This window comes from Rhinatrema bivittatum, chromosome 2, assembly GCF_901001135.1.
Source record: "Rhinatrema bivittatum chromosome 2, aRhiBiv1.1, whole genome shotgun sequence".
In the NCBI taxonomy this organism is placed as follows: Eukaryota; Metazoa; Chordata; class Amphibia; order Gymnophiona; family Rhinatrematidae; genus Rhinatrema; species Rhinatrema bivittatum.
In genome coordinates, this window is record NC_042616.1 from 552,669,954 (window position 1) to 552,684,667 (window position 14,714).

The 14,714-nt window shown below is 41.9% G+C and overlaps 1 protein-coding gene across 4 annotated transcripts in view; it reads left to right on the plus strand.

The window, feature by feature from the left end:
- Positions 1-14,714, plus strand: part of RTTN (rotatin) — a 685,521-nt gene that overhangs the window by 198,599 nt on the left and 472,208 nt on the right. For all 4 annotated transcript variants that reach the window (XM_029590900.1, XM_029590899.1, XM_029590897.1 and 1 more), the window contains exon 19: positions 3,414-3,513. In XM_029590900.1, the coding sequence (XP_029446760.1) occupies positions 3,414-3,513 (100 nt within the window). The remainder of the gene's footprint in view (positions 1-3,413; positions 3,514-14,714) is intronic.

Sequence of the window (14,714 nt, forward strand, 5' to 3'; positions counted from 1 at the left end):
CCAGTCAGATGAATCCAGAATCAAGTGGGTTATGTACCTCTACCAGCAGATGGAATCGGAGCAAACTAACTTCACAGGGGTGTGTGTATATATATTGGTCGGCCCCTGTCACATGGTAGGAGCAACATCTTGTGCTCCTACCATGTGACATGGGCCGACCAATGGCACCAGTAGTCCCTGTGACATAGTAAGGGCAAAGGCTATCGGCGCCATTTTGAATACTGGCAGCCGATGGCCCGAGTGCAGGAGATTGCTACCGGACCCCTGCTGGACCACCAGGGACTTTTGGCAAGTCTTGGGGGGGGGGGGGTCGGGAGGGTGGGGATTGTAGTTAATTAAATTTAAAGGGTTGGAATGGGGACAAAAAAAACATTTTATGCAGTCCCCTAATTTGCTCCATAAGACGCACAGATGCCCAGGAACAGAGCCGGTTTAGCACACCATTTTTTTTTTTAAATTTTCCCACTCTGAATCCTAGGTGCGTCTTACGGTCAGGTGCGTCTCATGGAGCGAAAAATACGGTAAGTTGCACAAATCACTGGGTCCTTGGTTACCAGAGGATAAGAAGCAGATGCCACACTCCTTTGGCATTAGAGGTCATGCTTGGGGATCGAAGCGTTTTTGACCCTATAGAGGAGCAACCTTTCAGAAGACTTGACCTTTTGGTAGGTCTCAGTCCTTTTGTCCCAGACAGCCCAGAAGGGGTGTGGGCTCAAGTAGTGGATCCTCTCGAGCCTCTCAATGAAAGTTTGCTGACCCACCCTCTATCAGAGGTGGGTCGAGATCACATCGTATCAATGGGTCCTGGAAGTGATATGAGAAGGATATGCGCTGGAGTTTCACAGTATTCCTTGGCACATGTTCATGGTCTCTCCCTGTCACTCCCTGAAAAAGAAGCAGGCAGTGGAGGATATGTTTGCAAGGCTTTTCAGTCTGAGGGCTGTGATTCCACTGCCCACGTCAGGGCGATATTCAATTACTTTTGTTGTGCCCGAGATAGAGGGATCCTTTCATCCCATCCTGGATCTCAAAGGAGTCAACTGGCATCTGCAGGTAATGTATATTCGCATGGAGGCCTTGCGCTTGGTGATAATGGTCGTGCAGTCGGAATTTATGACCTCTTTGTATATGACCAAAGCCTATTTTCACATTCCCATTTGACTAGAGCATCAATGCTTTCTGCAGTTCGCAGTTCTGGGATGCCATTATCAGTTTCAGGCACTGCCTTTTGGTCTGGTCACCACTCCCAGGACTTTTTCCAAGGTAATGGTGGTAGTTGAGGCAGAATTGAGACAGGATGGGATCTTAGTACATCCGTATTTGGACGACTGGCTGATTCGAGCCAAGTCCATGTACATATCTTATCCTTATGTATCTGTTCTCACCCTCCCCCACCCCCCCTTTGTCTCTATCCCTCCCTCCCCAAGTTATTCAGTTATCTGCTTTGTTACTGTGTTACATATTGTTCTTTGTAAAGGCCTCGCCTATATATTCCTTGTTTATAAGTTACTTGTAAACCGGCACGATGTGCAAACGGTTGCCGGTATATAAAATAAAATAAATAAAAATAAATAAATAAATAAAAAAGTCGCTGGGAGGGAGCCACCTGGTGACCCACAAGTTGATCTCCCTGTTGCAGGAGCTCGGCTGGGTGGTGAACCTGGTTGAGAGCAGTCTTCAGCCTGCTCAGTCATTGGAATACTTTGGGGGTTCGGTTAGACATGAAGCAGGGCAAGGCTTTCCGACAGGAAGCTCGTATTCAGAAATTGATGGCACAGCTGTGTCTATTGATGAACACTCTGCTTCCGACTCTACGGTCCTTCCTGCAGGTCCTTGGTTTAATGGTGGCAACCCTGGAAGTGGAACCATGGGACAGAGTGCATATGCATCCTCTTCAGCGCTCCCTATTGTCTTGGTGGAACCCGTAGTCTCTGGACTATTCAATTTGGCTCCACCTGCCAATGGGAGGTCTCCTCCAACTGCAGTGATGGCTACAGCCCGATTATCTAAGGAAGAGAATTTCCCAAGAACCCCTGGCTGGCTAGTACTGATGATAAATGTGAGCATCTATGTTTGGGGAGCTTACTGTCAGGAGCTGATAGCGCAAAGGCGCTGGGATGCAGAAGAATCTTTCTGGAACATCAATAGTTTGGAAGCCAGGGCAGTCCAGCTGGCATGTAAAAAAAAAACCCAAAAACCCATAATAATGCAAAGATAAGTAAAATAAAATAGCAGAAATAAAAATATTAATAAATGAAAGCACCACATACAGTCTAACACACTCAGATAAATATTTTAGCAAAGGGCCAGACTTTGCAGTTCTTTCAAAACTTAAAAATTCTAGGATAAGCTGAATGAACTGAGGTAAAGAATTTTCTAATACCTCGCCATGGCAAGCAAAAGCTCTCTTCTTCGTCTCCAGTTGCCAATCATAATTCCTGTGTGGACCGTAATTCTCTACATCAAAAAGCAGAAAGCTGACTCTCCTATATTTTAACCCTGCCCACCATCCCAAACTCCACAAAAATACCCACCAATATTGTAACTCTAGCCCAGCAGCTGACAGCTAAATGTATAAATGTAATCACATCAATATCTCTCAGCACAAGTTTATAATATCCCAATAATGCAGCACAAACTTATCATCAACATGTAGAAGGAAACACTATTTCTTTTTAGCCTTTAGTTGTCAGGTATGTACACAGTTTGATTCAAGTCCTTTGAATGCACCAAAAACTTCGTCTTGTTCAAAAATTTCTTGAATTTTTTTCCACTTGGTATGACTCATTTGTGGGACTAGTAAACTGCTGTTAATAGAGAACACCAGTTAAAGGTAAGGAAATTTTCTCCATCTTGTTAAAGTATACACATTAAGTACATTGTTGAATATTCAATAGAAAAAATGAAAAGCATGTATTTCTTATTGCTAGCCATTCAGCCCTAAATCTGTATTTTGTTTCTAAAGCAGTCCTACTTGTGTTCAGATGTGCATTTTGGGACTATAGCTCTTTTATGAATTTTCTTGATCTTTAGATAGACATATTTCATTTTTTTGGATGTAATTTTCAAAAGGATTTACATATGTAAAACCACTTTAGAAAATAGGTTCTTTTATGTGCGAAACTGCTTTGAAAATTCATTCCATAGGGTTGAGTTTTCAAAAGATGTTACACATGTAAATGTACTTTTGAAAATTGCTATGATATATGAAACTTTTACACACATAACACCTTTGAAAATTAATTCCAGAATGTTATTAAATGTATAGTCAATTGCTGTATTCATAAATATGATTTTTCTGCAAATTTTCATAGAATGGTTTTTTAATGAGTTACAATTAACAGCACCATTTATCTGATATTTTTTATATGGTCTTATGCTATAGGCATTGATTTGGTGTATTTCTTTTTTAGGCTGAAACTGTCAAGAAATTGTATGAAATTCTTACTTCAGAAACTGTTGATCTAGTTTTGAGAAAATCTGCAGCAGAACAGTTAGCTGTAATTGTGCAAGGTAATGTATGTGCGAAAAAAAAATTGTGAATTTTTGGCCAGGGAACAAGTTATTTTTATAGTGCTTTTGCCTGGAATATAATTATTGTTAGCATTGCAACCTGCTCATGTCTTTTACCTCACATTGCTGGTTTATATACAGTATATCAAATTGACTGTTTTAAGTGGTCCTTTTCCTAGTTATTTGCCTTAGTAGTTATCCTTAGAAGACTATGAAACATGATACTCCAACTTATTCATTTTTTTTCCATAGGACTAACAAGACTACATTTTTCCCCTTGAAAACTCTATGGGAATCCTAGTTCTTTAATTCATGTACAGTTGGTTTAGTTTTAACTTCATCATTTATTGCAATCTTGGAATTCAGGGACCATTGTTATTGAAAGGAACACTTCATAATTGTGCCTTTATTTTGAAATGTAGTATATTCAGTTCTTTTTAGAAGTGATTATTGTAATACTTATAAAAGAAAAACTGTATGAGGTCCAATTTCAAAGCATTTAGCTGGCTAACTTAAAATTAGATGGCTAAGTAAATATTTGGGCACTTATCTGGCTAAATTCTAACTGGCTAGTAAGACTGCACTATTGAATGTACCTGTAAAGTTAGCTGGATAAGGTTAGATGGTGGGCTTATTTATTTAATGCTTTTTTTGCTGATCTACAATTCTCAGTAGATTACATCATCCCGTACATAGTTAAAACATGACAATATAAAACAAATAAATGCAACACTGAATGTGGAACTAAATATTTATTTATTTAGAATTTTTATATACCAACATTCATGAAACATATCACATCAGTTCACATTGGTAATCTAAAAACCAGGTTTGTGACAGCTGAATACCCTCATAGGGTTCAAGTCACTGTCAGTCACAATCAGGGCTGCCAAAAGCATTTACTATAAGAGATGTCCTATATTTTGATTTAAACATATTGCCTACATTCAGTATGGAAACGGTCCTTTATTTTTTATGATGTTAACAACTCTTATTGAGGCTTCTATGTCTTTCTGCATTGGATGCTTCCTCTGACACTTACAGGAAATCTAGCTGGGACTGATTTTGGCAGTTGCTGGCCAAACAATGGGTGCTCTTTAGTAACTATTGGTCAGTTTATGAATTGCCAATTTGCAGCTTATTTTGAAAGCATCATTGTGCAGCTACCAAGTGCTCAATAACTACTTTAAAAATGTTTCAAAATATTACATTTAAATTAGTGGCCAGAAAACAAAGTGCCCCTTTTAGACACTGTAATCTTTTTCACTGTGAGCCCTGTATCTGCTCAAGCTGTTTATTAATTGGAAAGGACTCCAAGAGGTCATCTTACCCATCTAATTTTATTTTTAATGCTGTAGTCTGTTTTTATTCCGCGTTTTGTGATTGGTCAGCCACTTCAAAGCGGATTGCATTCGGGTACTGTAGGTATTTCCCCTTCCCTAGAGGGCTTGCAGTCTGAGGACAATATAATAAGTTCTGTGTTAAAGCTGTATGCTGAAATTCAGCACACAGTTTCTTAACACAGGCACTAAAAAAATATTTAGCTCCTGATGCAGTAAGCAGCACATTTTTTTTTAACTGTATTAATTTTGAAATTACATTCAAGAAAGAATCTTGATTAAGGAAACATACAGCAATTCTGCAAGAGCTCAAAATACAAAAATAAATGTTCATTAAAGACACAAAAAAACAACAAACTATATTTTAAATCGCATAAAGGGGGAGAGATTAAGAATTAAACAATAAGGAAAGGCCTATTTTCCTCATTACGGCCAAGACAATACTTAAATGACAGCATTCAACTAACAGCAGACATATTCTAAAGGAAATGCTCCAAACAAATGGGATTATAAAAAAAAATGTAATTAACTCCTTGAAACCTACTGACACATTTGCTAGGAAACCTCAATAGAAAGGTAGCACCATGGGCCAAAACTCTCTGCTTTTCAATCAGGAACAATTTCCTACGAACCTATGTTTCCTTAATTACATCTGGCAATATTGAGATTCTCTGCCCAAGAAAATAAGAATCTTTAAGACAAAAAAAATGGCTCATAGTCCACTGTTTGTTAGATTCACAAGCAGAAACCACTAATAAAGTAGTCTATCCTTAATAGATGAATTTGAACCATCAAGGAAACCAGTAAGATCAAATGAAGGATCAGGTGCATTATTAACAATACCAATTTGGACTTTGAAGAATCTGATTTAAAGTCTGATAAATAATATACCTTAGTAACAGCAGGAATTAACTTCTTGGAGATGTTAAGAAAGCCTAAATAGATTCTTCTATACATCTCCATAGGAGGCACAATAGCACATCAAGGAAAGTTTAAAAATTTCAAGCTAAACATTTTACCCAATTGTCAATCTTCCTATGCACCAACTGATTGTCTTTAATCAAAGCAACACTGGTTTCAGAATTACTAGAACATTTCTCTTTAATAGCATTCAATTGTTCCCTCTATAATCTTTTGTGAATGTTCACTAAATTGTGCAGATAAACATCCCAAAGATCCGAAAACAGAATCTGTTCTTGAAGAAAGAGCTGATTCCACTTTGGTGACAGCGATCCACAATGATTCCTTGGTTAGAAATGCAGGTCTCACCACTGTAGGTGTAATCAGTGGAGTAGATTTTACTACTGTATCAGCTGAGACCCCCCCATCAAGGGTAGGGGGAGAGGAAACACTTTCAGTTCCTTCATCCTCCACCCCAAGTGTCTGCTGAATTAAATTTAGAGCCTGTGGTGGCATTGAGTCTAAGGGGGTTAATGAGACCAAAGCCTCATGTTGAATGGCCCTAATAGCTCTAAGTTTCTCAGCACCAAAACTTGGCTTGAAAAACTGAAGGCGTCTCGAGTCACTTTGGAGGAAACAGGAGTTACCTGGGGTGTAGATGGGGAAACACCATCGTGCAACCTTTCCTTTTTTTAACCATCTTGAATTCCAATCTCCAAAAAATTCCATGAGGAAATCTTCATGAAAATGGTCAAAGGGGGGGGCACTCCTTTGGAGTGTGTCTTCAGTGTACTATTAGATGGCGTGATTTTAAACATTTCTTGCTCCAGCCAGTAGGATCTGGAGGGAGAATCAGCAGCGGCAATAGATAGAGTGGAGCCAGACATCAGAAACTCCCAGGAGAGAAGCTGTTCTGCACAATTTTAAATGCTCCAGGCTTCTGCCATATGTATCAGGAGGCTGCGTCAGCATCAGCAATAGGCCGGACCATACAGCAGAGTCATTCAGCAGCCATCTTCATTTGCGCTGTCCCAGATTGCACATTTTAACTAAAGGAGCAGGCAGAGTCTCTCAGTCATGTCTTATGCAAACAAAAATATGTTTTGTGCGTGTAAAACACTTGTGCATGCAAAACATTTTTCTCTGAGGACAAGCAAGATAGTAGTCCTCACACATGGGTGTTATCAGCAGATGTAGCCCAGCACGGAACGTTGACCTCAAAGAATCTAGAACTTTTAAACATGCCCCACTGAGCATGTGCAGCTGTAGTCATCACCCTGCCCCCTAGGCAGAGTCCCTCAGTGTCTTTTTTTTCCGCAAGGCTGACTGGTTGCGTTAGCCATTTGCTCTCGGTATTCAGCTTTTTCTCTACCTTGCAGTCTTTATAAGTGATTTTTCTAGAACTGCAGCTGTTTTCTTTCCTTTACCTTACGGTAGTTTTCTTTCTTTTCCCTTTTCCCTCTCCCCTTTGCCAGCCTCATGGCAGGCCTTAGGCAGTGTGCAGTCTGGCAGAGTCTATTTCTTCCTTAAAAAAAAAATATATATATATATAATATATGTGTGTATGTGTGCATGTATATGTGTGTGTATATATACATATATATATATATTTATTTATTTAACAGTTTTTTATACCGACCTTCATAGTTAATAACCATATCGGATCGGTTTACATTTAACAAGGGTATAACTGGAGTAACAATTCAAGTAAACGAAAGAAAACAATAGGTAGGAATAAGTCAAAGTTACAATCAACAGGGAAGGAGAACTTGGAAGCTTGCAACAAGCTGGAAAGAAGATAAGGCAGGAAATAAATATAAGGGTTACTATATATATATATATATATATATATATATATATATATATATATATATATATATATATATATTAACCCTTATATTTATTTCCTTTATATATATATATATATATATATATTGCGCTGTGTTCTCCTTGCTCTTTCTGTATTTGTACCTTTTGTCTGGTGCTGGCAGGAAAGATTGAATGCAGTCCTTGGGTGATCCATGTAGGCCGCTGAGCTTAGGGGCTCACCTGAGATCTACCCGGGCAAGAGTTCCATGTCATTTCACCAATCAGTCAGCATCAGTGGAGGTCAGACAGTGAAGAGATTGAGGACCAATACCGTTCCTGGAAGGGGGGGGGGGAGAAGGGGAGAGAGCTCATCCTCCCCACACTCAAAGGAACTAATCTTCATGGGCAGGAGCCTTGGATGAAGTAGCCTCCCTCCTGCTTGCCGGTGATGGCAGTGCAGTTTCCCTGGAAGAGAAGGTGAGCAGGAGCCTGGGAAAATAATGCCTTTCAACCTATCGCTATATCTATGGCTGAGGGAGTTGGGAGATGAGGGACCCCGCAACAGATGGTGCCACTCTTGGTTGCAATGGCTTGCATGCCATACTTTCCATTTTTAGAGATAACCCTGTCTGCGGACAGGGGAGTCTGGGTTCATGTAACGATTGTTCCATTACTGGACTGCGTGCCTTCTTGGGGGAAGTATATGCAATCATAGCCGAGGTTTTAATACCTAAGCCAGGTGCTTGACAATCTATTCTGAGCTCGCCCTGGACCTGCCCTAGTACCCTTAGGGTTTCTGGGCCAGTGTAGAGCCGCAATCTCCCTCCTGTGCTCATCCTTCCTGCTTTCCTGCTGCTGCTTCCCAATCCCACACCTGCCCAGCTGGGAGGATGGAAGAGCCAATGTTTGGGGTTCTTACTTGCAGGTCTTGGCCCATAACTTGTGCACATCGTAGCTTCCGGGCATCCCGCCCTCCCCCCCCCCCCCCCCCCCTTGACCCTTGACCAGACAGAGGCAAAGTACGGTAATTAATTCTCTTTAATTGAGTGGAAGAAACGGCCACAGCCAATTGACATTAATTTAAACATCAGTAACCAGCAATATTATTAAAACAAGCTTAACATTGTAATTAAAGCTCTATGCCCCCCACCGGTAAAACTACATGTTATTACCCACCCAACCATTTGTTTGAGGCAGCAGCCTTCCGCTCCGTGAAGGTGGTACACCCTTGGCATCCCGCTCTGAGAATGCCACTCCAGCCTTCCGCTCCATGACAATGATACACCAACCACTGGCATCCTGCTCCGTGAATGCCACTGTGGCCACTGCCGCTCCATGCAGTATGCTGCCGGCTCCTACCATCCCTGGCCTTGCGGGCCACGCTTATTTATTTATTTATGCCAGGCCACCCCCAGACCGTCCCTCATCGCGGTCTGTACCATGTTTTGCGTATAGCCATCCTCAAACTTTTTCCTTATGCAAAATCATTGGTGCTCAAAATCATTGGTGCTCAAACATCCCCTTATGCCATGCAGCATCCCCCTATGTACCGGTGAGGGCCCTGCCATGGTAGGCAACAGTAATACCTTACTTGTTCCCTACCTCCCACCTAACCTACCCCTCACCTAATCCGCTAGCGCTGCTGTGGCCGTTTTCAGGGAGAGTATAAAAATATCCTTTCCTAGCGTGTAGCAGATGGACTCAGGACAAATGGGTATAGTGTACTCGTGCTAGCAGTTGGAGACGGATCAGATTTCAATCTGACGTCAGCACCTAGTACATATACCCCTGCAGGAAGTGCAGATTCTCAGTATTTTTCCGTCTCCAAAGCAGTTAGGAGCCATGGCCCCTGCTGGGCGCAATCATTCACAAGGCGCAGCGACACAGAGGTCTAGTTCTTCTGGCCAAGAAGACCCTGGTACGCAGACATGAGAAGACTACTGGCAGGGGACCCTCTGCCTCTGCCCCCACACAGGGACCTACTACAACAAGGTCCCATCCTTCACGAGGATCCAGCTAAATTCTCTCTTACGGTCTGGCCATTGAGAGGGCCCGACTGAGGAAGAGGGGATACTCAGGGGCAGTAATAGATACCCTCCTCCGAGCACGCAAGTTCTCCACATCGCTAACATATATAAGGATCTGGAGAGTTTTTGAGGCCTGGTGCGAAGATCACAACATCGAACCACACTCCTCTAAAGTCCCAATAATCTTAGAATTCCTACAGAATGGACTCCAGAAGGGCCTGTCCCTCAACTCAATCAAGGTACAGGTGGCAGCACTGTCATGCTACGGCCCCAGGAACAAGGGAGACAGCATAGCCGCACACCCAGACATATCAAGATTCCTGAAAGGGGTCAAACACTTTCGCCCACCACTAAAGTGGCCAGTGCCCCTGTGGAACCTCAACCTCGTTCTGGAATTCCTAGCGGGACCCGCCTTCAGACCCCTTCGAGGCCTGTCTCTCCGTCTACTAACCCTAAAAATGGTGTTCTTGCTGGCCGTATGCTCGGCCCGCGGCATTTCAGAGCTACAAGCACTGTCCTGCCGTGATCCATTTCTCAGAATCACCCCGGGGACCATCCATCTTCTCACGGTCCCATCCTTCCTACCCAAAGTGGTCTCACACTTCCACCTCAACCAAATCATTTCATTACCAACCATGGAAAGTGTGAAGAAGTCGGAAGAAGGCCGGTCTCTACGCCATCTCGACATCGGTAGACTACTATCCAGATACCTGGAAATGTCAGAACCGGTACGAAAGACGGACCATCTGTTCGTCCTGCACAGCGGGAAGAAGCAAGGGGAAGCGGCCTCGCGGGCAACCATTGCCAGCTGGATCAAAGAAGTCATCAAGGCGGCCTACGTAGAAGCGGGAAAACCACCACCTCTACAGGTCAAGGCCCATTCCACCAGAGCCCAGGCGGTTTCCTGGGCAGAAACCAGAATGCTGTCACCTGCCGAGATCTGCAGGGCGGCAACGTGGTCCTCCATCCATACCTTCTCCAGATTCTACCGTCTGGATGTTCAGGCTCGGGAGGACACAGCATTTGCGAGGGCAATCCTTATTGGACCACGGGCAGCCTCCCACCTAGTTCGGGAGTAGCTTTTATACATCCCATTGGTCCTGAGTCCATCTGCTACACGCTAGGAAATGGAGAAATTACTTACCTGATAATTTTGTTTTCCTTAGTGTAGACAGATGGACTCAGCAGCCCACCCTCAGCTGCCATTACACATGGTCATTCATCATATCAAGGTAAGCCATGCTTTTACTCATCATAGGGCATCCACCCTGCCGGGTACTGCTCCTTCCAGCACTAATAAAATGTGTCAAACCAGCACTTCTGTCTGCATTGGGAGCAATAACTAATTCCTTTATTAGCATGAAATTTCCATGAAAATGCATTTTTTGTGCACAGAACTTGCTGCCTCGGGAGTAAAGTCTGCACACTCTTTATATGCATACAACTACAAGTATAACTGTGCTCTGCTGAGTGTGCCTTATTACATCAGGCCCTTAGTTTGAATCTGAAACATTAGAGTGAAGTGATTTGCTAAAAGTGACAAGGACCAGCAGCAGAATTTGAATCTTGACTTCCTTGCTTCACAGCCTGCTGCTCTGCTCATTTTCTTGTCCCCAGACAAATGTTTTTCCTGCCTTTTCTTTGACAATCGCATGAACAATTTTCGTGTCATGGTACCTAGTCTGCTTCAATGTGAATGATTCAACTTAGGTAAATTCTTTCCTTTCTTTCTGTTTTCCTTTTACAAGTCACATGCGATTGCTTTGCCATCAGACATAAAGATGCATCCAAAATGTAGCAATAAACTAATAGCTGCTGCCCTCTAATGAGCATACTGAAAATTATCTGCTTTATATAAGCTCTTGCTAGAAAGCAGGGAAATTTGTGTGCTGCGTCTGGTAATGATCCTACTCAAAGAAGCAAAACTGTCTATCACCAAGGTATCCCTAATATTTGCAGAACATGCTTCATGCCATTTGAAGGTATTAGAAAGAGCTATTGATGAAACTCCAAATAATAAGACAAACATAGTTTCTATGTTCTCTGAAGCAAATTGAGACAAAAAAAACATAAACTGCTAATAGAACTGCTTTGGTCATGGATCTTGTTCAAACAGTGTAATATCTGATGCAAGTTACAATAGTCTGTATTATTCTTAGAATCTTTTCTTATGGAATCAGTTGATTTTCTCTGAGCTCTCACATTTTGAGCTTTCAATCTTTTTTGGATGCTTGTGCTTTAGCTAACTTTTTTTTTTTTTTTTTTTTTACTATATCCCCTGACAGTAACATTGGGCATAGGTTCCTGTGATGCTGAGCTCTCAGATATCATCTCCTGTTGGAGCGCATAATTGCAAAGCACAGTAGTCCTTTTTTGAGTTCTCCTCTCCCCTATTGTCAAACTCCCAGCCTAAATGTTACATTTCTTGGATATTCCCAAAGCTTAATGTAGAGCAGGTCTGCAGATATCTATTTGGATCTCTGCCTTTGTTGATATTTTCAAGCTATATACTACACTCTACTCATTGAAGTGCCAACAAATATTCCCTTGTTTGAGACGTCTTCATCTGTGCACCTTATTCTCATATTTTCTGAAGACTTTCTAAGCTGGTTGGCCAATAAAGTAGCCATGATTCAGAATGCCAATCAAGTAGCAATGTTTTACATCATCAAGCAGGGAGACACAGGATTGTATCTCCTGTATCAGGAGATTGTCCAGATATAGGACTGGGCCATCTCTCAGAGGATGGTGCTTAGAGCCATTTACCTGGCAGGTGAGGAAAATGTCCTTGTGGACAGATTGAGTTGGGTTCTGGAACTAGGGAGTAACAAACTATATATTCCATGAATGGCACACCCATAGCAGATCTGTTTGCATCCCCAGAGAACAGGAAGGTCCCACTCTTCTGTCCCAGGAAAGGGACAGAAGAATTGGACACCTTTTTCCTCGATTGGAGCAAGGGTCTAGTGTATGCATATCCTGTTTCTGCTCATTGCCAAGACTTTATTGAAGCTAAGAGAAGGCAGAGAGCCATGATTATCATAGCCTCCTTTTTGGCTGAGACAGGTTTGGTTCCCACTGCTGAGGGGGAGATTTCCATCAGGGATCTGATCTGACTGAGGAATTCTCCAACTCTGATCATTCAGGATAGAGAGCAGTTGTGCCATCCCCATGTCAGGACCCTGGCTCTTACAGCCTGGATGTTGAGATGGTAATTTTGCAGCTCTTGGATCTCTTGTGTTCTTTTGGCTTCAAGAAAGGAATCCATGACAAAGTTTTATGGACTAAAATGGAGGTATTTTGCCTTTGGTATAGGCAAAACGTCTTAGACTCTTTCTCCTGTTCCACACAAAAATTTCATAATTACCTTCTACATGTGTCCAAGTTGGATCTCAAGACCAACTCAGTAAGAATTCATCTCAGTGCATTTGGCATCTATCTTGAGGATATGGGCAATCCATATAAATATCATAGGGCAAAAATCTTCAGTGAGGTTTAATGTTTGTCTGTTCAATGTATATTTGTTTTATTACTGTTTATGTTTTAAATATGTACTGTGCCCTGCGTGGCAGGTCTGATATAGACTGAAGATAAATTCTTAAAAAAATATATATATATATATTACTGCCATGTAGAAGCAGACCCATCTCTGTACAGCCGTTGATTGTTCGATTCATATAGAGCCTTCTTCATTTGAAGCTTCCCATCAGGCCTCCCACTGTGTCTTGGAACTGCAGTGTGGTACTGATCCAGCTGATGAGCCTCTGTGCTCCTGTGACCTGAAGTACTTGATCTGGAAGGTCATACTTTTGTGGGAGAGGCCTTAGAGTGCAGAGTCTGTGAGCTGCAAGCTCTAGTATCTTATTCATCTTATACCAAGTTTTTTTTTGAAAGGTAGTTCTACGCACCCATCCCAACTTTCTGCCTAAGGTCATGTCAGAATTCCATCTTAACTAGTCAATTGTCTTTGCAACATTCTTTCCTAAGCTACATGTCTTCCAAGAAGAAAAACTCTGCACAGTTTATACTGCAAGAGAGCCTTGACCTTATACCTGGAGCAGACTGAAGCCCATTGAAAGTTCACCCAGCTTTTTGTTTCTTTTGACACTAAATAACTGGGGATTGCCATCACCAAAACACACTTTATCTAAGTGGCTAGCAGATTGCATCTCCTTCCCTTCTGCCCAGGTGGGTATGGATGTGGTGGATCAAGTTGATTTTCATAGTGTCTGAGCCATGGCATCTTCGTGGCTCATTTAAGATTGATCTCCATGAAGAAGATCTGTTAGGCTATGATGTGGAGTTCTTTTCATATGTTCACATCACTCTATTGTTTGCACAGGGACTCCTGATGTGACAATAGGTTTGGCCAGTCTGTCCTGCAGAATATCTTTGAGGTGTAGAAACCAACTCATTCCTTCATAGGACTCATTGTTTTTGTTCCAGGCTGCCTCTTTACAATAAAAATGTAAAGAAAAAAAGCTCATTGCCAACGAACAGAGTTCTTGTTGTGCCCATTTGCATTGTTTTGGTTTCCCCTTTTTTGATTTGGATCAGTCTGTAGCTAGGGATTCCCCAGTTTTGAGGATTGCCATCCTGTTTTTCCTCTGAGAAAGCAGAGCTGCTTACGTGTAACAGGTGTTCTCTTAAGACAGCAGGATGTCAGTCTTCATGAAACTCACTTGCCTCCTTTGGAATTGACTTCTCTAAGTATAGCTAAGATATTAGACTGAAGAGGCCCCTGGGTGGACATATGGCATTATGTCATTCCGCATGTGTCTAGTAGGGCATTGGTAAGTTCTAGAAATTTTGACATACGTCCTGGGCCAGACTCCATTGGATGATGTCACCCACTTGTGAGAACTGACATCCTGCTGTCCTCTGAGAGTACCTGTTACAGTTGAGCACTTCTGCTGTATGTGGTAAGAGAGTGCAGAAAGCCATTCTTTCAGAGAGAGACAAGCTCACTTATTATTCTGTCATGTATGATGCTGCTCCTAATGTCTCTTGCCAGAAACAATGCTTGATGTTCTGATTTGTAATTCACAACAACAATACTGGTAAATTAAATATTTTAAAGAAAAGCTTCTTGAGTTTATCAACTTAGATTTAAAAATTAAGAAGA